Genomic DNA, 27,133 nt, shown 5'->3' with positions numbered 1-27,133 from the left:
CCACTCCTGTCCTGTTACATGCACTTCATTCGTGCAATAGCTCGAAGCGGACTCGTGTTAAAACTCGTGTTCTAAGTGAACCCCTTCAAATTAGCTATTACCAATATCCTGAATGGCATATTTCTCGAGGCACAATTTTTGTTTTATTCCAAAGGGAAAACAATTTTTTTCATATTTTTAGATTTCAGCGTATTGCTATCGAAAAAGTTTTTTATGAATTTATGAATCATTTGTTGGAAATCGCTCATTTAAGAATGTTATTGTACTAGTTTTTACAAATGTGTTAATATTTATAATTTAAATAATCTATATACATATAAAAGTTGTGTTTATAACAACTATTTTTTAAAAATATGTTTTTATTATTTATTTTGTTATTATTTTGTTATAAATTAAAATTGATAAAATAATGAAAAAAAATATAAGTTTTAAAAAAGTATAAAGTTAAAGAATTGATTTTTAATTTACGATTTTTATATATTTTTAATTATTACATATATTTCACTTTCTTTTTTATTTACTTTTTTTTCTTACAACTTTGATCCTGAAAAATAACACAGTACTTTTATAACTGCTGCAAAATATTTCGTGAAAATAGAAAAGCTTTTATTGTATGTAAAATAAATATTAAAAGCATTTGAATCAGGTATTCAATGCACTCATTCTATCTCTTCCAATTCTGTTCAGTTCATGCGGAAAAACGTAGTCATAGAGATTAGAGAATAACTCCATGTTCTTGCATTCCGCAAAAATATTTTGCGTCACTCGCGTACGTTTGTGCATTTATGCATATGCTGCATTTCCAAAACACAAGTCTGAGATTATTCTCGATATACAGACAAAACGTGATAATCAACGCCGGAATTAAAATTTGTTGCAAAATAGCAATTTCTTGCAGCATTAAAAATTTTTTGAAACTTGCGTGCAATGATAGTTGATATTAATAAAGAGTCGCAAGGAAAGAATAATTTTGTTGAAGCCTCTAAAAATTTAAAAGATAGATACAAATCTGAAAATAATGTTGTTAGACTATCAAAATAATTAGGTATATAGGAAACTAAAGCTTGATAAGAAGTGCTACAAAAAGTTGATATTCTAGCAAGTTCAGCATCCTATATAATTATATACTTTAATAGTTCACAACAAAATTATTTTCAGATTTAGATCTAGCCTAAGTTTATAAATGTTTCATCAAAATTCTTGTTGTTCTTTCTGTGCGTCATTCTCTTCTTTCTATAATCAAGTTTAGATTGTTTCTAAATTTCAGAAAATTTTGAAAATTATTTTTCTTTATTACCTCGCAATCATTTTTCAAGTGATAATATTATAAAGATGTTCCATGTATCAATTAGAATGATAGATTGTTTATCTTATCTGGGATTGATGCGTTCGTTGTGCTTACTTGACTGCTCATCTCTCCTACCGGATAATCTATGGAGTCTGCGATATCATGCTACGCACGCACGAATTTATCGCGTCGCTGCGCGCGGTCGTAAATTCTTTTTTTGCCGCGATTTGGATATGATCATACGTGGCGATCGCTGGGGAAACACGTACGAAACATTCGCATATTTCCATATTGTACATTTATTACTTAAATTCATGACGTACACAAATTGCAAAACGCCATTCGTAGCGGGAGTCCCGCTATAATAATCAATCCATTATAAATGCATAAAATGAAGGGGATACGATCGCACGTTGCGCAGCTATTCGAATCGTGTCTCGCATATATTTTTTTCTGGCTTGGTATAGCTCTGGGAGGGGCTACCGATAGCGATATCGGAGAAACTATAGGTCTGTCAAAATTCGTATGGAATTTTAACGCCGTCGACGTTTTTATGAGAGCGATGGCCCGCGATATAGTATTTGGCGATCGAAAAATCCTGGATAGGAATCTGACATAGTTTGACTTTTTAATATTGAAACTTTTTTAGGGGCTTTGGGATAGGATTATTAATTTTATACATTGTATACGCGGAAAAAACAATATTTTTTAACAGTATTAGTCGATACAACAGTCTGATTGAAAATAATCTTGTTAATTTAATAACAATATTAATGAAATAAATATGCCATGTTTTTGTTTTAGTATAGTTATTTGTTTCATTAATATTGTCATAAATAAACAAGATTATTTTCATTTAGACTTATATGTGTTGACTAGTGCAGTTAATACATCATTTTTAAAAAACTAATATAATTTTTTAAGAACGGCAGACATTTAAAAAAAAATTAAATGCATCCATAATTATTTTTTAAATATTAGAAAATAATAATTTTCTAATTGGGATGTTGAGAACTTACTAATATCTTACCTATAGTATAACAGAGACCGCGTTATGAAAGCTGTGGTGACCGAATTTGTCGTGCGGCTAGTAATCCATTAATCCACGAAATTGTATACGCGCATGTGAAGATATATAGCGTTACACGAATATCAATCAACATTTATACACGGTAACACGAAATTCGCGAATTAATTTCTGTCAAAGAATCATGTACCGCACCATGTGCGATTTATCATCAAAATCTTTGGCTGAAACAAAATATTTTTTGCTCTTTTACAATGTAAAATTTTTTTATGTTTATGGAAGTATAATAGAGAATGCGTATTTAATGTAATAAATTGTTTTACTGAAACAATTGACTCACGAAAAATAAAAGAAATGGATCTTAAAATTTTTAAATAATCATGAAATGCTAAATATTTAATATCATTATCTGTTAAATATGATGAGCTCATATGAAGATGGAGATGAAAACATTTTATGTATATATTACGACAAGTAAATATATAATGAGTTGAACTGTAACTGTTTTAAAACATCTTACTAAAGAATACGTTTTAGTGAAAAAAAACGTTTGAGCAGCCATATAAATTTTAAAATATACAAATTAGTTAATCCTCAAATCTTCTTGTGCTTTACTTAAAGGAATGATACTAAAATGATTGCAATAGAATAAGAAAAAATAAATTCTTGTTAGATAGATCAAGATAAATTAAATTTAACATTTCTTTGCCATAGAACGGTGGCGCCAAGGATGGTTACGACATGAATCTTGGCCCGGCCTGGCAGAAGGGCTATACTGGCAAGGGTGTCGTTGTTTCGATTTTGGACGATGGCATCCAGACCAACCATCCTGATCTCGCGCTCAACTACGATCACCAGGCCAGCACGGATATCAACGATAATGACGACGATCCGATGCCAAGGGATAACGGCGACAATAAGCACGGCACTCGATGTGCCGGTGAAGTCGCCGCCGTTGCCTTCAACCAATACTGCGGTGTTGGAGTCGCTTATAATGCCAGTATCGGAGGTAAGGTCATTTATAATGGAGATCAAAATAATATCTATAGATAAGAATAATCACCCTGGAAAGAAATTAATTGTGGAAAGGAAAAGGGAATAATGAGATTCTTCAAAGTTATTTCGAAAATATTACATGGAAAAGAAAGTTTATGTCGAATAAATAGCATGATAATTTTTATCGCAAAAATCTAAATATATATGATCATTAAAATAATCACAGCAATATTAAAATCGATATTAAAATATCCGTACGATATTATGAAATTGTGATACTTTAAAAGGACTGACTATTTTGAGGAAATGCTATTGAGATTTATAAATAAAAGTATCTTTCCATCATTTTTGTTCGCGTTAATATTTGATTTTGTTTATTAATTTATTTTTAATGATGTCATAAGTAGGATGATCTAAAAAGAAATAACGAACTTCTAACATAAAATTATTTAATGCGGGAAAAGTGTGTAATTTTCTGTTCATAAACAAGCGACTTATAAGATATCGATTTTCTAAAATTTAAATTTGTTGTCATGTTTGATTATATTGTTAGAGTCATGCAAGAATTGAATTATTATCTTAAATTATAGCCTGTATATTTTGCAACGAAAATTGAATGAAGTGCATATAATGTATAACGCATGTATGAGAGGGATCAATATTTCCTTTCTCTTATACTCTTACGTTTGATAAACTAGAAATTGGTAGAACCCTTTTATGTTCTGATGGATTTTGTTGAAATTTGAAATAGGTTGTTACTCAGGTGTGTTAGTATTTCCGATGATGAGAATGCGCTCATCTTAACTCAAACGTTGTGTACAAACGTTAACGATGGATTCTCTCAGGCACAGAGATATACTAAAATCTTTTGTCCATTTAATTTTCAAACTAACACAAAACCTGATAGTTCTTCGACTTAGTTTTAATCTTGATATATTTTAGTTTTCATTGTCTAACATTTAGATATGTTGCGAGGTGTAGTCGCCATTCATTCTCAATGTTAATTACAAAAAGATGCGCAAAATAGAGAATCTCTTCCGTAAAAAGGTCATTAGAAATTTATACGCGCGTATACGATTACATTAATCGCCACCGAGAAAGATTGACGATAATTACGAGTTCGTAGTCTATTCGAGCTGTCGTTAATCTTACATCTGCGAAAGCGCTTCTCATCGAAGCCGGTAATCACTTAATGCGCGTTTTAAGAGACAGGCTTTCGCATCGTTGTCTCGAAGGCGGTGTTTATCTTTTCTTATGCCGACTGAGCGAATCCTCCTGGGATCCGTTCCAACGCTGACTTAGCCGGCGAATCGTTCCACGGAAATAAATAGTGCAGCGACCGCTGGGAATGTCAGGTCTGGTGGTGGTCGCTTTATCGTCTCGACCCGCTGAAGAATAGGCCAGGTTTTCCGGGCGCTCGCAGCTATTCCCGACTCGATGCTATCGAGCTGTATTAATTCCGTTAACCCACTTCGAAGCGAAACGAACGTCCGTAAGCCGTCGGGGCTTACGACGAGTGGAACAGAGTGAGGCCGAAATGATAGCGCGGAACGATACAGCAGTGTTAACCGGATATTGAATTCGAGGAATTGATGGTCGTGCAAGCGCGCTGCGCAGCGAAATTAGAAATTTCGATACAGCATTGGCGGGAAATTTTGTTAGAGCCGCGAGACACGGTGGTTTTCACGATAATTAACTATCGTTTGCCTACGGGACACTTTTGCACGAGGATTAGAACGTGATGGAATTCCGTGATAGAAATATAGAATTTGTCGGTTATTTTCATCCGAAGATTTTAACTGGTACGATTTATAATCTTGATAAATTTGACTTGTCTTATTAAATGAGACTAACTTAATTTGCTTGAGGTTTATTAGGATGTTTGTTCATTAGAAAAGAGATTGAAATGACATGAACAGGATTTTAACTGAATCAACTTTAATCATATCAACTCTCAGTTTTAATATAGCACATTAAGGAAAACTTTTGATTAAAATGGTTTTTAAAAATGAGCAAAATTAAATTCTGATCAATTAGAATTATGGTCATCATGATTGAGCATCTGATTATCTCGGATAGAAATTGTTCTCAGTGCAGTAATCAAATAATAATTATACTTGTAAATATAATAAGCAGAATAACACAAATAGAATAATACAAATTCATTTGTATCTTCCATCAAATGAATTTATACAAATATTTAGTTATGCAGACTTTAGAATGCTGTGAAATGCGCGGACAGAAAAACAAACGGGATAAATAGAAAATTGTAATAATTAAAATCACGCGATTATATTGAAAATATTTATGTCATGTAATTTACTTATATAAAATTATTTATATAAATTATACAAACTTGATATTAAATTAAGTAAATTTAATAAAAATTAAGGAATGAGAAAAAGAATCAAATTAATTGCTAAATCAGAGCACTCTGCATTTATTACTTCAAACTCTTGTCTCAGCTAGCATTAAAATCGATATTAACAATCCGCACACGACAATCCGTGACATAAAATCACTGCACACACAAGAAAAAGAGAGAAGAAGGACTTGTTTACGCACATATCTCCCGTGTTCTCAGGCGTGCGAATGCTCGATGGCCCGGTAAACGACGCCGTCGAGGCCAGAGCTCTGGGATTGAATCCTGATCACATCGACATATACAGTGCCTCCTGGGGTCCCGAGGACGACGGCAAGACCGTCGACGGTCCGGGTCCTCTCGCCAGGAGGGCGTTTATTTACGGAGTGACGAGCGTAAGCTACATATATCGCGTACCTTCTGCGCGTCCGCGAAGCGAGAGGATCAATTTATTTTCTGTCGCAAGAGCTTTTCCCTCGACATTTTATTTTATTACTTCGGGAGGATTTAAAAACATCTCCTTGACGTACGTCGAAATAACGAACTTCAAGTAAAAATTATGGATTATAAATGAAAATTTCTATTATTATCATATATTATGTTTGTACGTTTGTTTGTTGAACTCATAGCTTGGATATCACCTTACATAATATGAATTTTGTTACAAAATATGAATTTTGTACAGAATTGTAGAAAAAAATTCCAACTTTTTGTTTAAATTGGTTTAGTTCCATGTTAAATTATTTTTTTCAATTAGAAATATCAGTTTGTATCAGAAAGTAATTTGTTAAAAATAACAACGTTATAAATTGTTTTTTTCTGTTAAAAAATTTGTTTTCTGTACGTTTTTCACAAACTAAACGATATTGTGCAATATTGAAATAACTTTCTACACATTATGTTTTGTTAAAATAATTTAATTTTTAATTTTTTGAAACAAATGCTTATTGAAATAACATGAATTTAATAACACATATCTTGCACAGAATTTATTTTATATTTAATTCTATTTTGTGTAGCAAAACCAAATATTTCTCTTTGTTTATAAAGATTTTAATAAGAAGAATATAATTATTCTGTTTATATTTCGAAATTATTATTTTTATAATACATTAAAATGATACGGTCATTAAAATTGTTATTATCTAATTATATTATTGTTATAAATTTTTGTGTTATTTTATAAAATCATACACGCATCCTATCGCTTCGTCGGTCAATGCTTTTTTCCTGAACATTCGCGGTACTTTTTTTTCTTCCCACGCAGGGTCGCAAGGGTAAAGGTTCAATCTTTGTGTGGGCATCCGGTAACGGCGGTCGACACACCGACTCGTGTAACTGCGACGGCTACACGAACAGCATTTTCACGCTGTCGATATCAAGCGCAACACAAGGCGGCTACAAGCCTTGGTACCTCGAGGAGTGTAGCTCGACCTTGGCATCCACGTACTCATCGGGTACACCCGGTAACGACAAAAGCGTCGCTACCGTGGACATGGATGCCAAGTTGCGTCCTGATCACATCTGCACGGTGGAACACACAGGGACATCTGCCTCGGCGCCATTAGCTGCTGGTATCGCTGCCCTCGCCCTCGAGGCAAATCCTACGTTGACATGGCGAGACATGCAATATCTAGTGGTACTTACCTCGAGATCCGAGCCGTTGAGCAACGAACCCGGCTGGATACTGAACGGTGTAAAGAGAAAGGTCTCCCACAAGTTCGGCTACGGTTTGATGGACGCAGGCGCCATGGTCAATCTGGCTGAACAATGGACCAATGTACCTCCCCAACATATCTGTAAGTCTGATGAAATTAATGAGGAGAGACCGATTGATCCCACATATGGGTACACCCTGAGCGCATACATGGATGTCACTGGATGCGCTGGATCCTTGAATGAAGTGCGATTCTTGGAGCATGTGCAGTGTAAGGTAAGATCGCAAGCCGGGAAAAATCGTCGTTGTAGTTTCAACATATATAGTAATAATTACGATAGATAAGAAGAATAAATAATTTTAATTTTTCTCAAAAATCAAGTGATTATATAAAGTATATATTAAGGTTATTTATTGACGCACATAGTTTAATAAATACTAAATGTTGTAACTACTATTTAATGATCAATCATTTACCATTACGTAAACAATTTTAACTTAGAAATTATTGTAGGAATTACTGTTCTCGTGATATTACACTTAAAATTACTAATTAATTTTTTATATTTATTGTGACAAAAAATTATACTACTAATTTTCTAAGAATAATTAGAGATTGCAACGTATTACAATTTACGTCTGCTTTTTATATATTAATTTGAAACTACAATATTTTAATTCGCGATCATGAAATAGGTTTCTCTAAGGTTCTTCCCTCGAGGAAACTTGAGGCTCTTATTGACCTCGCCAATGGGCACAACTTCAACACTATTATTCGAGCGGCCGCGCGACGTTCTCAGTTCAAACTTTGATGACTGGCCCTTCCTCAGCGTACACTTCTGGGGTGAAAAGGCTGACGGTCGATGGACTCTGCAGATCATTAATGCTGGAAACCGACATGTCAATTCACCAGGCAAGTGCTTTTCAACTATTTCCAGCTATTTCTTATTTCTCCCATCAATTTCGTAAATTATACAATTTATATAAATTGCTTCAGATAAATCAAATATTTACTTTTAATTGCAAAATAGAATTTTTTATTTTGTGTATATAATATTCAATCATATTTGTTTTCACTGAATATATCCATCTCAAATTGATATTGACATTGATATCGTCACTATTGATTAAATTTGATGTATAAACTATTATTATTTTCGAGATCATAAACTACAGGAATATAAGTATGTGCAGTTGTAATTTTTAAAATATGTTCGAAATTTGTATTATTTTTAACGATCAAGAGATTATTTGCGAATTACACATTCTTAAAAATTTTTTTAATGTAACATCATATGAAGATCATCTCGCCATAATTCGGGTCTCTTATTATATTGTTACAGGCATCCTGAAGAAGTGGCAGCTGATTTTCTATGGCACATCGACGAACCCGATCCGGATACGCACGCGACAATTTAATCCGGTACATCAATCTGCGTACCTTCCTTCCCATTCCGTGCATTATCCATTCACGGTAGACGATGATCCGCTACAATTGTCCGGTTATCCGGGCAACAGGGACTTCTTTTCTCCGTCTACCTTTCAGAGTTACCAGGGCCCGTTCAGCGGTGCCGCGTCGAATCTACAAGCATCCGTCGCCACTCTGGATGGCTCGTCGGCGCCGATCCTGTCGAACCATCTACCCGGCGACGTCTCGTCGGCGTCTGCCTTCGATTCACCTTCGGCGCCGTCATCTGTGCAAGCGGACGGTTCTCTCGATACCACCAGGAGGATACTGCACGACTGTGATCCTCAATGTGACGCGCAAGGCTGCTATGGCAAGGGTCCGACACAATGTGTTGCTTGTAAAAATTATCGTCTCGATAAGTGAGTAGATGAACTTAGAGCTCTTTTGATTAAGACGATACGATCTCGTCTCTATCATGAAAAGAGCTTAAAATATATGATTTTTAGCATATTTTTATTGATTTTTAAGTGTTAAATTAGAATAATATTTATGCATTTAAAAAACATTACATGTCTTATATTTTAATACTGTTACGTGATTATTAGATGCTGGCACTAACTGTTCGTGTGCTTTTTATAAAATTAATAAAATTTTAAATACAATTTTGCAATGCCACGAAATGCTATGGATTATAACGGTAGGAGTATTTGAACATAAAACTACTAACTCTGTTTGAGAAAATAATTAATATCATTGTATATATTGATTAAGCTTTTTTTATTTTAATTAAAATCTTTTTTTTTTTATTATTAAACAAATATGTTCTACTACGTATTTATAATTTGTTTTTCACGCAATAGCTCAATGAATCCATCATTCTCATTTTATTATACCTCTCCATCGACCCTTTTCAATGAAAACGCGCTTTAGAAACAACGCGAGGGGTCTCTTACCTCTTTTTCAGCACTTGCGTCAGTCGTTGCCCACCAAGGAGCTTCCCTAATCAGGGCGGCGTTTGCTGGCCATGTCATGAATCCTGTGAAATTTGCGCGGGGGCAGGTCAAGACTCTTGTCTCTCGTGTGCCCCCGCTCACCTTCGGGTCACCGATCTGGCAGTCTGCCTTCAGCAATGCCCCGAGGGCTACTACGAAAGTATGTGGAAGAGAAAAGATCAATTCGTATTCGTATTCGTATTCAGATCTTTTTACTAATTCTGTCTTCTTAAAATCATCATCGAGTAATACGACGCGGAAATTTTGGCATCTTTTTACGTAGATACCGAGAACAGCACGTGCGTGCCATGCGAAGCCAACTGCGCCAGCTGCCAGGACAGACCGGACAAGTGCACCAGCTGCGAACATCATTTGGTGATGCATGAGAACAAATGTTACGCCGCGTGTCCGCCCTATACGTACGAGACGCAAGATTACAATTGCGCACCGTGTCATCCTACCTGCGAGACTTGCAACGGCACGGCGAATAACCAGTGCATTGCCTGCCGATCCGGACTGTTTGCTTTGAACGGTGAGTTGTTAGGCAATTTGTTAAATCAATAATTAATTTGTGACATGAATATGATAGTCTACAAAATTTGAATATTTTGCAACAGGATATAGCATTTTTCAGATAATTGGAAAGATATTTGACAACAGTTACAAATCTTTTAAATATTTTATATAAATGTATGAAGCTTAAATAATTACATTGGAAAAAAATTAGATTTATTTAATTACATCAAATATATATATTTCTTAAATGAAATAAATGTTAGATTTAAATTTTGAATATGTATATCAAAGCTTGAACAAAAAGATTTAAATTGCCGTACATCCGATACTCTACATTACATCCTCTACATTACAGTCAAAATGTTGTAACCATAATTAGTTTCCGCTAAACAGTTTTCCACAAATGTATCGTAGGCACGTGTCGCGCTTCGTGTCCGGCGGGTTATAGCGCGGACAAGAAGCGACGTGAATGTGTGGCATGTCCACCCGGCTGTGCGACCTGCAGTACACTGAGCTGCACCAGCTGTATCGAAGGTTGGAGCCTGAACAAAAAAGGCTTGTGCGCTCCCGAGAGTCGCAGCAATTGCAATACGGGCCAATATTACGAGGATGGTCAATGCAAGTCCTGCCATTCGTCCTGCGAGACTTGTGCCGGCTCTACGGAGGATCACTGCATATCCTGCCCGAACCCGTTGCTTCTTCAAGGTAAACGTTGCGTGTCCCAATGCGACGACGCATACTACTCTGTGGTACAACCATCGCGACCAGTTTGCGTCCCTTGCTTGCACACTTGCAAGAGTTGTGTGTCTCGTCTGAATTGCACAGCATGTCAAGACGGGTTACAGCTGCAGAGCGGAGAATGCAGATCGTCCTGCGCGCCAGGGTAAGATGAGTTCAGCATTCAGTTAAAAGATTGGTAATAAAACAGTATCGACATGTTTTTTTTAACTTTATTTTTTCGTTTTAGTTATTACAGTGACAGAGGTCAATGTGCCAAGTGTTACTTGTCGTGTAAAACATGTTCGGGACCCAGAAGAGATCAATGCGTTACTTGTCCGAGAGGCTGGCAACTAGCGGCCGGCGAATGCCATCCCGAGTGTCCAGAAGGATTCTTTAAGTCAAATTTTGGTTGTCAAAAATGTCATCATTATTGCCGTACATGCAAGGGTAAGTTACAATCGATCAGTTGCTGTCGAATTAAATTTATGTTTCTTGTTTCAACGGGAAATTATTCGTTCCAGGCGAAGGTCCACTAGAATGCACTTCGTGTCCACCTCACTCGATGTTAGAAGGTGGACTATGCATGGAATGCTTAGGGGCACAATATTACGATTCTTTGACTCAGCTCTGCAAGAGCTGTCATTCTGATTGCCGCAGATGTACCGGCCCCGGCAAATTCAGTTGTGCCGCGTGCTCGCCGCCACTGCACTTGGACAAATTGAACAATCAGTGCGTTCCATGCTGCACTGGCAACGAAAAGGGATCTCAAGCTGAGCAGTGTTGTCTCTGTGATCCAGAAACTGGTAATTTTTACGTTTACGTCTTAACATTATATTCGTATAATTAGTAAAATATATGTATTTTTTTACTTTTTATGATCAGCATCTATTAGCGAATGTTTTATCAGGAAAGATATAACTTCTTTAAATATAAAATTTTTTTATTCTAAATATACAATGTTTTATTATTATTGTTATATTGCAGCTTTATCATTATAAATATCTTTATATAGTTATTGAAGATATATTTTTAATATTTATATAGGCGGCTGCAGGAACAGCTCGCCGGCTGGCAAAAGGAGGGTACCGGGGACGGAGTTCTCAGCCAACACCGCAGTTTCTGAGACGTACAACAATTATGGCGAAACAAGTAACAACGATTCAGCTTCACTCGCTGTAACAGCAGCCACGACCATGGCAGTTGCTATCTGTTTAGCATCGATTGCGTTATTCGCGATGATATTTGTCGCTCTTCAGGTATACATATATATACAATAAAAAATTTGAAAAATTTGAAAAAATTGATATACGAATTTATGTTAGAATATTAAATTTAAATTTAAATTTATAACTGAAAAAATATAATTTATATATATAACAGCTTTCGAAAAATAAATTTGTAAGGGCGAAAAGAGATAAATGTGCATCACAATTATTTTATTCACAGGCTTGGTCCGGCAGAAGGGAGACCAATATGGGATATACGCAGCTTGCCGTGAAAGTGGAACCGTCCGAAGACGTGGACGCCGATGATTCGATGGAGCTGATGACCTAGACTTCGTTAAAGACGACGTAGCTAATGACCTCTTGTCGAAGAGTCGCAGGGAGATCGACGAATCTCGATTGTGATTGGTTCGCGAGTCAGAAGTTACGTGCTTTTGTATTAGCGAGGTCCAAGGATAGCCCTTACATGTGATGACAAAGAAAATAGGAAAATGGTGGTAAATACGTAGCGGGGAGGAAAGAGTTGAAGGAGGAGGAGCAAGCAAAAGAAAGAAGATTCGTCGAAAACGTGATAGTAGAACTCCGTTAGAGTGTTGTATGAATGAACAAAATGACAGAGGAAAACAGAGAGAAAAAGAGAGCGTGAGAGTAAGTGTGATTGTTGTTTACATGACCGTAGCACGGTCGCGTGAATGTGTGAATGTACAAGGAATGTGTTTTAGCTAGAGATATACTTTTTGCCCGTCATCGTTGTCAAGTGCGTCACCGATACCATTGTCGCGCACACTAAGACACTTCCGACACGGATAACGATCCGAAATACGGAGAAAAAGGGTGAAGGACATTATGAAGTGCCTGATTAGTGACACCCTTGTTTCCACACCCTTTCGCGTTCCCCCTCCGACGCTTTCTGTCTCCGAAGTAACGTCGAGCCTTCGTCGATTATCCCGTTAACTATATCATCGTTGCGTGTATTCGCGAGTAAGTAGAATCTCATCCAAGCGACGGATAACATGAATACGTTTCAATCGTTGCGCGTTGCGAGAGTCGAGAGCAATCTAGTTCGTTTAATTAGCATTCTTTAACTGTCTATCGATTTTTTCTTCGCGCAACATTCTTCCTGACGCAATCGACGATCGAGTTATCGAAAGGACAAAAGCGCGTCTCTTTCTTCACCTCTCTTCTAGAAGGCTACCAACACCCCACTAAGTAGGGTGAAGGGACATGTACGTAAAGTGGCCTCCGTACATTAGGCTGAACCACGGACCACGTAATCGTAATCGTTAATTGTGAATTATGAATGGATATTGTTATATATTTGTATAAATGATAATAGTAACAAATGAGCGGACAAAGGGGAGTAATCGCAAGGATCAGGAGGGGGAGGCGAAAGAAACGATATAGCGAGATAAACCAGGAGACGAGGTGAAGGACCGAAACGGAGGAAGAGGAAAAAAGAAGATCATCGCATGTGAGCTTCGTTCTCCTATCTTAAACCTAATCGTCTCGACTAATCGACACAATTCGCATGCCCGAAAGAACCAACGGACTCTTACTGCGATCGCCCAGTTATCCGACGCATCTGTGACATCAGTCGTCACATTCCAGTACCTCCCAAGCTGATACAACACATGCCGTCGACACAAGCAATGCGTTTTATAAACTGTTTGTTGTTATTACTTGATTGTCTACTCCAATGTTTTGTTTAATATCCCACTTTCCGCGTTATTCTTACTTATTTCTTTAATTCTCGCTCGTATCCATCCTTTCCCCGTTTCGTTGGGATCGCATGAGAGGAGGGAAATCGTAAAAAAAAATGAAAAAAGAAACTAATGAATGAACAAAAAAAAGAAGAAGAAAAAAGAACTATTACGCAACGATCCGCGAATCGATATTCTCGAAAGCCATCGCCCACGCCTACTCGTGTGAATATTGACTTTCTCCTTGTGATTTGATATAAAGCTATTATTGTACTTTTATGATGACCGCGATTATAAATATATACATATATACACATACATAACGCATATATAAATCGCTTCCTCGAATATCCTTTCGCTTTACTTAGATTCCTGATGTTCTACTTTCCTGTATCGTGCGGTAAGTACAGCTAGAATATTGATTTTAATTACGGTGATGCACGGGAAAGGCAAACCGACTGTAGAAGTGAGGAAGGAGTGAGATGTATCCAATGGTAACCGAACTCTGCAGCTATTACTTAATGAAACATCAAAGATTAACTTCATGAACCTCACAACATGAATCTCTACCATATACAAAAACAACAAACGAATAATTTTTATTTTCAAACGATACAAGTATCTATATATATTATGAGAGACGGAAAAGTAAAAAATCTTGATAATGCTATCGTAGATTTCTTTGCGATTTAATTATACTGTTTTAATGATTGCGCGAGGAAATTGCAAATTGATTGTTTCCGTTTAACAATAATTAATTTGCATATAACAAATAATTAATTTGCATATAATAATTAACAATAATTAATAATTAGAAGAATAGTTTAAGAATATTTGTAAAGAATCGATTAATTTTAACAAATTTTTTCAATAAACCACGTAAATAGATTTTCCTTCATATATTAATTTTTCTTAGAGATAATTATGTCGTATTGAAATCAAAATTATTTAAATGTTTTACTAGAAAATTGTTATATTATCAATTATATTTTAGATTCGAATTAGAATTCTATACATTTTGCGACAATCACATGTTGGATACCTGGTTTCTTATTGCGAGTAACATCCGCAGGTAACATCGACCTCGTTGGACTCTATCGGGAATAAGAATCACGAAATGGAGTTCTTAATTAGGATACGAGAACTACTAAATCGCCGTGTCACGCGATGAGAGAAAACGGCGCACGTCAGCAGAGCGCTGGCAACTCAGTGGAAATTACATTTGGCCGATTATCTTACTTCCCCTCTGACAACTAGGGTGAAGCTGTGAATGACACGAAAATGAATCGTAAGCGCTCGCTGACATTCTGTTTGTACTCTTCGATTCTCTCATGTATATTACATCCAGAAACTGATATAATAAGCGATGAGCGATGACAGCTATGGCGGGAGGAAAAGGACGATGTGAAATTTCAATTTCGTTAAAAAGGAATATCATTCTCTTGCCGGACAACCTTCATTCATTTTGATGCATAAACTCGCTCATTTCAGTAAAATCATAAAGGAGAATGTATAAAAATATGGAGCTTTTTGATAAAAAGTATTAAGTATTTTTTAATAAATTGTAATAAGACATGAGTCAAGTAGATAATAAAAATCAAGCAGCTAATAAAAACTATAAGTAGCTAATAAAACTTATATACAAATGGATGAGGAAGGCCATATTCGGCCAAGGTGAATCTTAGTGCCAAATAATATATTATGCGAATTTTTATAATTTTTATAAGAAAGACATGATATATATTGAGTATTTATTAATATATCATTTTATTCGATTCTGAAATTTGTGTATTTATATCGTATATATATTTTTTCAACTTAATATCCATTTTTTATAAATTGCCAATTTTTTTACAAAAACTGAAAAATATTTGCAAATTGTTCATTTTTGCATATATCACTTTGAATATTAATTGCCTGAATTTTTTTTTAAAAACGCAACAAAAACCGTGAAATTTTATGGAATAGCCAGAACTTGTAAATCGCAAATATTTGACTTTATATCTGAATTTTTAATTAAAGCAGAAAAAGTGCAAGCTGTTGAATTGATTCTCTTTCAAGTCTTCTATTCTACAATTTTATGAAGGGTTCAATATCTATATCCATACGTAATATATGAAGTAAAAAAATATCTCTAGAGTCAATTCTTTTTTAATTATTCTGTTTTCTCTTTGCTCACAAAGTGAACCTATTGCAAAATCATATAACTTCCGTATTACTTCCACAGTCACAAATATCCCGAAGGGATGCCCAAAGGGGACAGACGTTTGGCGTTTCTTTTGGAAATATTGCCAAAATCCACGCGCAAGTGAAACAGAGACGGGAAGAACGGAAGCGGCTTTAATCAAAAGTTGACCTTTCTCCGCTGCTCTCAAATCGCCCATTTCCATTGCGCTGTTTTTCCCAGCCGTTCTTGCGAAAACGACCGAATGCGAAGCTACATGCGAGCCCAGCGGGTCATGTCCGAAGGCAGGAAATAAATAAGCTTTCCGGTATACGAGTGTAGTTGTAGCGAAATAAAAATGGGTGGTCGGTGGCGATTCGACGAAGAGGGATCAAAGGTGAAAAGGTGTTGCACGTGGGGTGAGAGATGAGAATAGACTGACCAGGGTAAAAGGCAAGATCGATGTGGTGCCTCGGGCCAAAAGTTTCTCTCGATAGAGCATCGAAGAATAAACAAGGTATTGCCAGAGGTTTTCTCCTTTCTTAGAGAAAGGATCCTTAAAAGGAAACCTAAAAATTTTTCCGGGATTGGGAAATAAACGATTCTGAATAAGATCATTTGAATACAACCACCTTAATAAAAGTAGTTATTATACAGCATATATAGAAGCAATATTTCTGCAAGCAATATTGCTAAAACGTTGATGCAATGTTATTGTAATATAGAGTTTAAGTCTCTTCTACAATATGTTTTTTGATTTTCATTACTTGCTTTTTACTATTTTTTACATCTTGTCTTCTTGCTTTTTATCCGGTTTTTTGTTTCATGTCGGCCGAGATAAAAATTAATGAACTTCGAAAGAAATACGTAGCAAGAAATATAATTGTCGATAAAACGGTTGCAAAGGAGAAAAAAGCAAGAAACAGGAAATAAAGAGCGCATTATAGAACAGACTTTAGAAATAGCTGAATAGCTCAAAAAAACAGAGACACCTGTTAATAAAAATTTGTTAATTTTTAGAGAGAAGATAGGAGATATTTTTTAAATCTTTTCCTGCGTAAGATTTAATATAATTCAATTCCTTGTATTCCTTGTATTCCTCGCCTCAAAAAATAACAGTGTCTTAACGCCATCACAGTAGCTTCCCGTTCTGTACAGATTATTAGATAAAGAGAAATCTTTCTGATAACCACGCCACTTATATTTTAAGTATAAATGTTTACATTTTTTAATGTAATTATTTGACGTGAAAATCAGTTGCAATAATTAATTTTGATTTTATTTGTTTTTATTTTATTTGATTTTATTTGAATTTATTTATTTTTAATTAACTTTGATATTAATAAAAAAAAAGAAAAGTTGAAAAACTGACAAAAATTACTAGAAAGTGTATATTTTCTTGCAATTTATGTAAAATCTTTTTTTAAACTGAACGATGATATTTTAGGAATAAATTTCTTATCAAATGCAAGCATATTATCCTTTAATGGGACAATTTCTATCCTCTGCAATAAAAATTGCCTACAGCAATAAAAATTGCCTACAGCAATAGAAATCAAGTATCTCGAAATATATATGTATATTAATTCAATTTTGCGTTATGATTCGTATTGTATCGTCACGCAAATAAGACCATACTCAATGTTCAATAATAAAAACGAAGCATTTATAATTCGTTATCACGAATAACAAAGCAGTCAGTGACAATGAAAGTAATCGTCAAAATATTTTTTCGCGAGAAGATCGGAAATACTAATGGCGCCATGATAATGGACGTCGCACACAGTTCAGAGAGAAATGTGGCAAAAAACTTTGCGAGAACGAAAAGTCGGGCGGAAAAGGACGACGCGATGGGGCAAAGGGAATAGGTTTCGCCTCGGGAACGGATCTTAGTCCTTTTATAGCTACTCGCGGGAAGAGAGAGAGAGGAGATCGCATTTACCGTTGGCGTCAAAGCTCCACCATACGGCGCCGTGCGCGGAACGGAAAATCGTAAAAACTCAGCCGCAAGAAACTTCATACCGCGATGTTCCCACCGAAGAGATCCGAATGTCGTCCCTTCGTCTAATACCATCCTCCGTAATTCCGATTTTTGCGTGTAACCAGACGGAAGTGCACAAATCTTGCTCCGGTCTGTATGTCATAAAAGAGAGATTATTTCAGTCCCTTTAAATGACAGAAATTAAAAAAGCGACTAATTTTTCTTACGTTTAAATGATTGAGTGCATTTGTAGCTTTAATTAGCTTTGTCATGAAAGTAATAGCAAAGTAATAGGAAAAATAACGTCACTTTATTGTTTACTGAAAAAAAGTGTTAAAATTATATCAATTTTAAATAAATGTTAAATAAGGGGTTAGAATAAATAAAGTTGAATATTAAATTTACTTAAATTAGATAACAAAATTAAATTAATTCAATTAAGGTGGTGTAAATGTTTTATATATAACGAAAAATGAATTAAAAAACAATTTTACTGAAAAATAATACAATATTTATTTTTATAGTAATTTTAATATTTTTGTTCTCTCTTAACTTTTATCATCGCCTTTTCCAAGAAAGTACGATAAATTGAATGTGTTTTATACTAAAAGCCAACACTGTGTAATTAAATCAGAATAAATAAAAACAATCTATAAATAAAATTATCTTTTGCATTTATTTTTGTAAAAGATATAAGAACACTTCATTTTTTCAGCATCACCGTTTCTTTTTTAAATTCAGTTGCGCAATTTCTGGCATCGTTTGTTCTCAAAATTACCATAAAATATCATTGCATTCTTTTTCCCTCGTTTCCAAAACTCATTTCGCTCAACGTTTTTTGTTATCCCCCAAGCTCTTCGTACGTTCAATCGTACCATTCGTTATTTCACCGTAATTCGATCGGCTGTAGTTCTTCTCACTATGGGAATGACTCGCTCCCGTGTATAGCCCTCTTCTAGTACACAGATAAATCATAAAACGACCGTCTGTCGTTTCCGGCAGGATGGACGAGAATCGACTTTCGTGTTCCCGGGTCCAGGTGCCATAAACCCTGCCTCCCACCCCGGAATAACGTCTCGTCCCGAACTCGTTACCGTCGCGCGGAAGAGCTGAGCCCTCGTTGGCTGTCGGCGTTCATCCGTAGCCATTTCCGGACCCCCGTTGACGTACGCACACACGTTTCGGGCCAATCGAGATAACGGGATAACGCCGTAAATTCGCCGGCGATAATTCGCGGGGTGGAAAGGAGGGGTGGGAGGAGAAACGAGGTTGGGAGGAACTCGCGTCTACTTTTATCAGCGGCCTCGATGCGCGACGGCGCGTCGTAAGCGGATATCGTAAATTCGCAGCCGGCGAATATGCTCCCCGCCTATATGTATCACGGTGCTTATCAGTAGTGTGACTGTTACGAACAATTTAACCCTAGATGATACCAACCCTTTCCGATACAGAACCGTTTATCCTCGAGCCACACGATGGTTTAATACGTGCTCCGCTATTTCCCTCTTTTCTAATTATTTAAAGCTCACGAATATGTCATACTCTTGTCTTGAAAAAACATCTCTTGTTAGTTTTTACCATTGTTATTTTTACCACCGTAAAAGATATTCCTGAGATCTTCTTGAACGTATAGATTTTTGTCTTCTGCACTCAGCAAGAAAAATATGAAATCAGAGAAAAATTAAAATATTAATCTTGACAAAGCCAAGAGCTGATCCGTAATGTAATATGAACTGAAGATAATTATTTCCAGTTGTCAGAAAGGCATTTTTTTATTAAACACTGAACTGACAGTAAATCAGTTTGAATTAAAAACTGGACTGATAGTAAATGAAATATTAAATATAAATATTTGTTACATTATTACTCGGATCTATTACTTCAGAATATCTGAATCTAACGATCTTCATTTTCTTATATCATAAATAGTCAGAACTTTCTGTTCTACACGAGAACAAGCCAAGTAACGGAATCAAAGAAAAATCAAAGAAAGAAACAGTTATTATTGAGTTCGGTCTGATCAAAGCGAAAAAGGAGACACGAGGATATTTTCGTTTGCAACGGAAAAGCTCGACGTTCTTACCATCGCATGTTCCCTTTGCAGGGAGGATATTGTACCTTGACCATTTCCTATGATTACAATTTTCCTCTTTTCGTTACAGACATCCCACTGGACAGTTACGCCATGTCCGACTAAACATTTCAACGGGCGAGCTCCGCTTTGAAATCGTCTCTAACTGGACAGCGATTTTCTTCTCTTGCAATTCGACCTGCTTGGCGGAATAATAACCGGTGACGAAGGACTCGCCGTCTTAGAAAAGATACCATTCATCGAAAGAATTTGTATGGAGAGGGGTAACTCATGTCTAACAAGTTGACACAACCTCTACAACACAATAAAATAAAACTATAAATTTAGTATCTTTTGCTAATCTATCTTATTTTATTATTTTAATCGATTTGACAAAAATGTAGTTAGAGTTAGCACAGCCACTGAAAAAATTAGAACATAAAAAACAGATTTCTTTTGTATTATTGTTAATTAGTTGCCCTGTTGACAAGTTAGTAGACAATTTTTTGAATTAAAAAAAAATCATCCCCCAACTATCCCGTCTTAGCTCAACACTGTGAAATATTAATTTTATGAAATATCTCTATGAATAATATTTTTTTTGTTGCTTAATATTTTGATTAAATCCGATCTTGATGCTTCATCATTAATTTCCGAAAATAATCCCCAGCTACTCCGCGTCAGCATATACTTTAGATTTGCAAATTCGACGAAAATTTTCAGTAAGTATCTCAAACATGGTTGCTATCTCTCCAGTTTTCCGAGCTTTCTAACCAAATTTCCGGCTCTCCGGCACATGGTAAAAATCTCCGACTAACCGCTCAAAAATAGGATGTGAAGAAAAATTATTTTTTTATCTAGAAGCAAAACATAAATTAATCATTGTTTGAAACTGTTCATGAGATAGTTTAGGAAAATAATAATTATTATTTGTCCATCAAGTTTGAGGAAAATCGGAATTATTATTGGTTATGAAATAATTATACAAGTGTTTTTTAAGCTTTGTATCCATTAAAATATTGTTGTTTGCACATTTATGTGTTGAAAGAGTAATAAATAATAAATGTAAAAAATATTATTTTTTGGTTTACATAATGTATAGAGTGTCATATTTTAAGTGTCCCGAATAAATATTTCGAAAAATATGGAAGATATGAGAAAACGTTTCGGATAAAAGTTGTATGATTTGAAATCATACAAATAGTAAAATTATTTTTTTTTAAACCATTTTCATAACTTTTTCTGTACCTGAAGTGCATCGTATTTATATCATATTCTTACTTTAAAAGTGATACGATTAAAAAGATACGATATGCAAGTTATTACCATAAATTAATTAAGTAAAGCTTATTCTATCAATCATCAAAAGTAAACTAATTTAACTTCACAGTTTGTACAGTTTACAGGACTTCCATCCGCCAAATAACTAATTATGTCGTTCTTAAAGTTTTCAAAGAGATAATATACATACCCTCTCATGAGAGTGACATATTTTGAGTTGTATAATTTTTACAAATAAAAAGGAGATTTTTTTACAGAGAATTTTTAAAGTGAAGACAGTTTTGGTGATTGAAATTTAAAGAAGAAATTGTTATATTTTGAATTATCATTTTAGCAGATTGAGATAAATTTTAGCAAATTGAGATAAACTGTTGGTAATATTTTGTTTATTTTTGATGAATTATTTCTCTTGATGAATTATACATAGTTTTTTCTTTTTTCTGAAAAACTTAATCTTTAAACTGTGTTACTTTTGAAATAATAAGGGAACGATATTATGTGTCATTTCGTAGCATCCGCCGCGTTCCTGAAAATACTTTATGTATTTCGTTTCATCAATATAAAAATTGAAATTTTGAAAGCAATGCTCGAGCCTCGTGTTTTGTTCTACGTCGAGACTATTCATTTTTTTCTCGAAAAATGTACTCGTATCGAGGTGACCAGCCGTACTCATCGGATTGCCTATGCTCTGCGATCGCCCGTCTTTCCGTTCGTCGAAAATGGGTATCATATGCGATCGAATGTCAGAAGTGTCGAATTGAACAACGGATGATCGCTTCGGTGTGTCCATTATTCCGTGTGAGGTTTGAAAAATGATGACTATGGACAATGTCGCAAGTGAAAACACTGAAAACACAGAATATATGGTATCTCCAGATGCGTCCCGTTTGGCATATCGCGTATGAGCTTTAACATCTGTCGCTTGCCCGAAAATACTCTACGTGTTTATAGGGCTTATTATAGCCATTTTTAAAAGAATTCTTTTTAAGATCATAAAATTTTTGGTCGTAAATTAAAATTTTATATTTATGAAATTATATTAATAAGATCAATAAAAATTATATTGTAGAAATTTTATTTTATTAAACACCTACATTAACGCAAAAAATTATGTACCCCTTTCTTTCGCTTTGGATTATATTTAAAGTATTAAAGGACTCATACGAGATCCAGCGAGCCATTCCTTCGAATTGCTTACACTCCTCAATTGCACGTCTTTCGGGAGAATCGAACAACAGGTGATTGTCCCGTGTATTTGTTAGAGCAATCGTCTTATAAAATTCGTCTTTGAAATAATCTAGTGACGTTGAAATAATCTAATCTATGGCTGCATTCGGAGAATGCATCATGTTATCAAGTTTGATATGTTATCAAGTATAAATTATCTAATGAATGCTGAAGATAGTGTGATAAAAGTACAATAGCTGATTTGAGATAGTGATTTGCTTTAAAAATTTCATTTAAACTTCGAAGCTTCGAAAATTCAAAACTTAAGCATTAAATTTTCGAAGATCGAAGTTTCTAAGCTTCGATCCTTCGGTGCTTTAATCATCGCAGTTTCAAAGAATCAAAATCATTAATTTAATACTAGCTAATAGTAACGAATATATTTGCAAAATGAACGAATATATTTAAAAAATGTACAAATACATTTACGATTTATATATTACGAATATATTTTAATTTTTTCTTCTTTACACAAATATATTTTTCAAAGTTTTGAAATTAACTTTGAAACTTTGAAAGCATCTTAAACTTCGAAAGTTCGAAATTATCTTTGAAGATTTAAATTCTTTCGAAGCTTCGAATCTTCCAAGTTGTCAAAAGTAACAGTCCTAACTCTGATAGCACGCTCTTCAAACGCAGCATGTATTTTCTAATTCGTTTGATCGTTTATGTACGGTAATTTATGCTTGTCGCTCGAGTGGTAGTGCAAGTACATTATAGAGAGTGCGTTTCGTTTTACGCATAATGCACATGATATTTAACATTCGGTGAACATAGGATAAAATAGCATATCATGCGTAAAACAAAATGCATCTAGGCTGTGTTTCAAAATTCAGTTTCAGTGCTGTAAATCTATAGTGTACGTAACGTAAACTATACCTTCAGTGCTGGCAGCAGTGAACTTTGGAACACAGCCAGAAAATTGTTCAAGTGAAAGAGATAGTCCGAGTATGTGAAATAAGCGAAAAAAGACTAACTAAGAGTACTTACTGCAACAGAAGGAAGGAAAGAGAATATCTGAAAACAGAGAGGAATGAAGTGATGATGATATATCGACCAGTAAGTGAGTTACTTGTTGCATTTCATTTATCACTTATTATTTTAATGCTAAGTTGTTTAGATTACATATTAAAAGAAAATAAATTATCTTAAAATATAATGCATTAATAAACTTTACAATATAGTCGTTCATATTTTTCATCTTTTTTGTTGTATCACTTTTGCAGTAAGGAAATGTAGTAATTTTTACTTTCTTTAAAAAATAATACAAAGTTGTGTGTTGAACTGTACTTTAACCGGATAAATTTTCTGAATTCCTCATTTCATAAGATCATAATAAATAACGTGGTAAGAGAGTATAACTTATAATTTTCTCGATAATTACAAGCAACATAACTGTATACATGAAGATTATAAGACATGATCAAGTTGGCTTAAGTATTATTGTGCTAGTATTTGGATAACATCTCTCAGTTTATTTGTCAAAAGTCGCTCGCATTGCTGTTTTGAGTTAGCCAATTGCAGCTTGCAGACTACGCCGCAAAAAGCTCTTTCTTTCTCGGGTATATTTGCAGAAATACCTTAACGAAGCGATGTTGTATATGTGCGAATTGCCTGTCTTATCAAAGTGCCAAGCTAACGAAGAGCCGAGAACGCGATAATATGGCCGTTTAAATTCGGCACGGCATCGAGCTGCAATTTTTTTCCACGTCACGGAGAAAATCCCCCTTACGTAAGCAAGCAGTAGACATCGTTCTCGAGAAGTATATACGCGAGGTAGTCTACCGCGTGTTTCCCTTACAGAGCTCCTGTAATATACATCAGACTGCTAAGCTGCTGAAGTATGAATAAGGCTGGATTAACATGAAATACAGCAAACGACTTCTATAAAATAGTCAAGTATGCATGAAGTTGAATTTTGTTTTCTCGGACAAAAAGAGATTTTAAGGAATGTTGTATATATATATATATATATATATATATATATATTTATATATATATAAATTGATTATGCATATCTCTATATTATTTAATATATTATATAAATATAATCTTCAATTCTTTAAAAGCAAAAATTATATACATTTATTGTATTGTAATATTTTAGAAATATACATAATGAATTGTTATATAATTTCTTTGAATACTTATTTATTGGAGATATGAAATTGAAATGAAAGCGTAATATAATTTTTTGGAATTTTAAAATACGGTATTCTCGGAATATGGTAATTCCACTTGCAAATTTATGTACGCATCTGTGTAAAGTCTGACCGTAACTACTGTCGACTGCCACTGTGACTGTCTGTCATATGAAAGATCTTCGTATGAATTTTAGAAAGGAAGGATCTATCATTATAGATATTTATTGTAATGGAAAAGATATATCTATTTCTTGTCTTGATCACTGAATGTTTGAAAAATCTTAGCTTTTTTTTTATAAAACTTTTATAAAATTTCATTCAAGTTTGTGTTAATCTAATACATTTTGTACTAATACGTATAAAAATATATTTTACAACTTTTCTTAATTTTGCATATAATTTTTTATTCTTTGATAATATAATTTGTTTGGAAATAACGTTGATGGCTGCATTAATTAAACTGATTATAGTTTATTATTGATACGAATAAAGGTTTATTATTGAATTAATTAGACTTGGTGTGATAGATTGCCTCTTAAATTTTTTATCCTCGTAAATTTTACGTCGACAATGATTTATTAATCAATTAACAAATATTACTCCATGAATCGAAGGAATAAATCAAATTGCAAATTATATTTGTAATATTCACGATATGCATGTGTAGTATTATTTTAATATATTAAAAGATATTTATTTTAATCCATTTTCAACTCCAATAAAATCCGGAAACTGCAACTTTTTTAAATTTTTAACATTTAGTAATATTCCAAATTGAATAAAAGCAATTATTTTTGATTAACTAAATTAAGATTCAACCTTTTTATTGCCAAAGAAATTGTATCTTTAATTTTCGCTTTTTTGTAATCGAAAAACTAATTTGATATTCCCACTTTGTATACAGTTTTTCGATTTCGAAAAGACATGCATTAATGTACGCTATCGGAACGAACGATCGGAGAACTTTGTTGCTCGGTAAACGCGCGGCTGTAATTGTATGCTGGTTAAATGAGCTTTCGGCGCTTTTAGTGATTTAAACAGCGAGTTGTTTCGCAACTGCGATTGTGCTTTCTCGAATAAGCGAGCTCTTACAGCAAGATCGAACGACTCGCAAATGGCAATGCGCCGGTTTCCGGTGAAATCGGAAGTGCCATTTCGCTCGGACGTTAATAAGTTTCTGCGACCACTCAACAGACGATCATCTCGTTTTGAGCCTATTTCATCCTCATACAGTCCTTACTACAATCCTTACCCTCACACCGAGAAATGAGGGCATTAAAGGCGGATGTGTTGCCATTGATACAGGAATTACCATATTCATACTTGTATATTAACGCGCGCGCGTTTACTCGCTTGATTTAATATCTTTGAAAGATACAAGAGATCCAATTTTACTCTTCGTTAATTTATTAATTTAATCTGTATACTTTGTAATATTAATAGTTAAAATACCTCCGGTTTCTCCATGGCAAGTGAAGAACGGATTTATAAAAATTTTTTTTCATCATCCTCCGTGGCTCTGTAAAATTTTCGCGGTGATATGCAAAAACTGTAATGACTGAAATGCAAATGGGGCGTACGAATAAAAGTGATGCAAATGCCGTTAGTGAGAGGCAGAAGCCGAATTTTCGTTTTAAAGTAAGAACATTATGCAAAGGCGCGATCTACGTTCTGTGTAAAATAATCTTTTGCTTTTACTACAAAGGGTTCGCTTTGTTCGTATTTCAAAGCGTTTGCTTATAAACGTTTTTTTGTCGTCGCTACTATGATAAGTACCATAAAGCAGTGTGCAACGTCACAGTAGAATCATGATTTACAAGCGTATTTATAATTCTGCATGAAATATATCCCAGATAATTAATCCCTATTATATAGAATTATCTACCATTGTTATATTCGTTATTATAACATACGTGTTTGTGTTTTATGAATGTAGGATATTTGATAATCATCAAATTTAATTCGATATTACATACAATATGGTTCTGTGAAAATAATTTTTATTTTAGAAAAACAATTTTTATTAATTACTCGTAATCCGATGTATTCCGACAGTTAGTTATGATTATTTTATACATATAAAATACGGATACAACATTGTTACATGCACCAGCAAACAAAGCGAATACATGAGCAAATGGGTTGCATGGTTTATTGATCGTGTGCATAGCTCACGATTCGTCTACATAGTTTCACGTGTGTGAAGCTGACATATTATTTCATAGAGAATTATCGAGAGAATTTTAGCTTTGATTCTGATACTCCTCTAATATTTTTATCAAGTATTGATTAAGCAATCCTGATTATAAATCGATAAAATTTTTTTATTATAATCAAGTTGCCATGTTTTATGCATCTCAATTTGTCCTGAGTTAA

The 27,133-nt window shown here is 34.5% G+C and overlaps 1 protein-coding gene across 5 annotated transcripts in view; it reads left to right on the top strand.

The window, feature by feature from the left end:
• Nucleotides 1-14,212, top strand: part of Fur2 (furin-like protease 2) — a 390,070-nt gene extending 375,858 nt beyond the window's left edge. For 3 of the 5 annotated variants that reach the window (XM_087411225.1, XM_087411224.1, XM_087411228.1), the window contains exons 5-16: nucleotides 3,030-3,324; nucleotides 5,896-6,068; nucleotides 6,941-7,606; nucleotides 8,027-8,243; nucleotides 8,674-9,157; nucleotides 9,703-9,890; nucleotides 10,014-10,262; nucleotides 10,661-11,129; nucleotides 11,214-11,413; nucleotides 11,488-11,769; nucleotides 12,011-12,222; nucleotides 12,413-14,212. In XM_087411225.1, coding sequence (XP_087267351.1) covers nucleotides 3,030-3,324; nucleotides 5,896-6,068; nucleotides 6,941-7,606; nucleotides 8,027-8,243; nucleotides 8,674-9,157; nucleotides 9,703-9,890; nucleotides 10,014-10,262; nucleotides 10,661-11,129; nucleotides 11,214-11,413; nucleotides 11,488-11,769; nucleotides 12,011-12,222; nucleotides 12,413-12,520 — 3,543 coding nt within the window. In that variant the 3' untranslated portion in view covers nucleotides 12,521-14,212. The remainder of the gene's footprint in view (nucleotides 1-3,029; nucleotides 3,325-5,895; nucleotides 6,069-6,940; nucleotides 7,607-8,026; nucleotides 8,244-8,673; nucleotides 9,158-9,702; nucleotides 9,891-10,013; nucleotides 10,263-10,660; nucleotides 11,130-11,213; nucleotides 11,414-11,487; nucleotides 11,770-12,010; nucleotides 12,223-12,412) is intronic. The other 2 variants (XM_087411227.1, XM_087411226.1) reach the window with 2 other exon arrangements.
• The last annotated feature ends 12,921 nt before the right edge of the window (nucleotides 14,213-27,133 follow it).

The sequence above is a fragment of the Acromyrmex echinatior genome, chromosome 11 (assembly GCF_024713525.1).
Source record: "Acromyrmex echinatior isolate Ae372 chromosome 11, ASM2471352v2, whole genome shotgun sequence".
Classification (NCBI taxonomy): domain Eukaryota; kingdom Metazoa; phylum Arthropoda; class Insecta; order Hymenoptera; family Formicidae; genus Acromyrmex; species Acromyrmex echinatior.
Note: the sequence above shows the minus strand (reverse complement) of the source record. Positions and strands in the feature narration are given on the sequence as shown.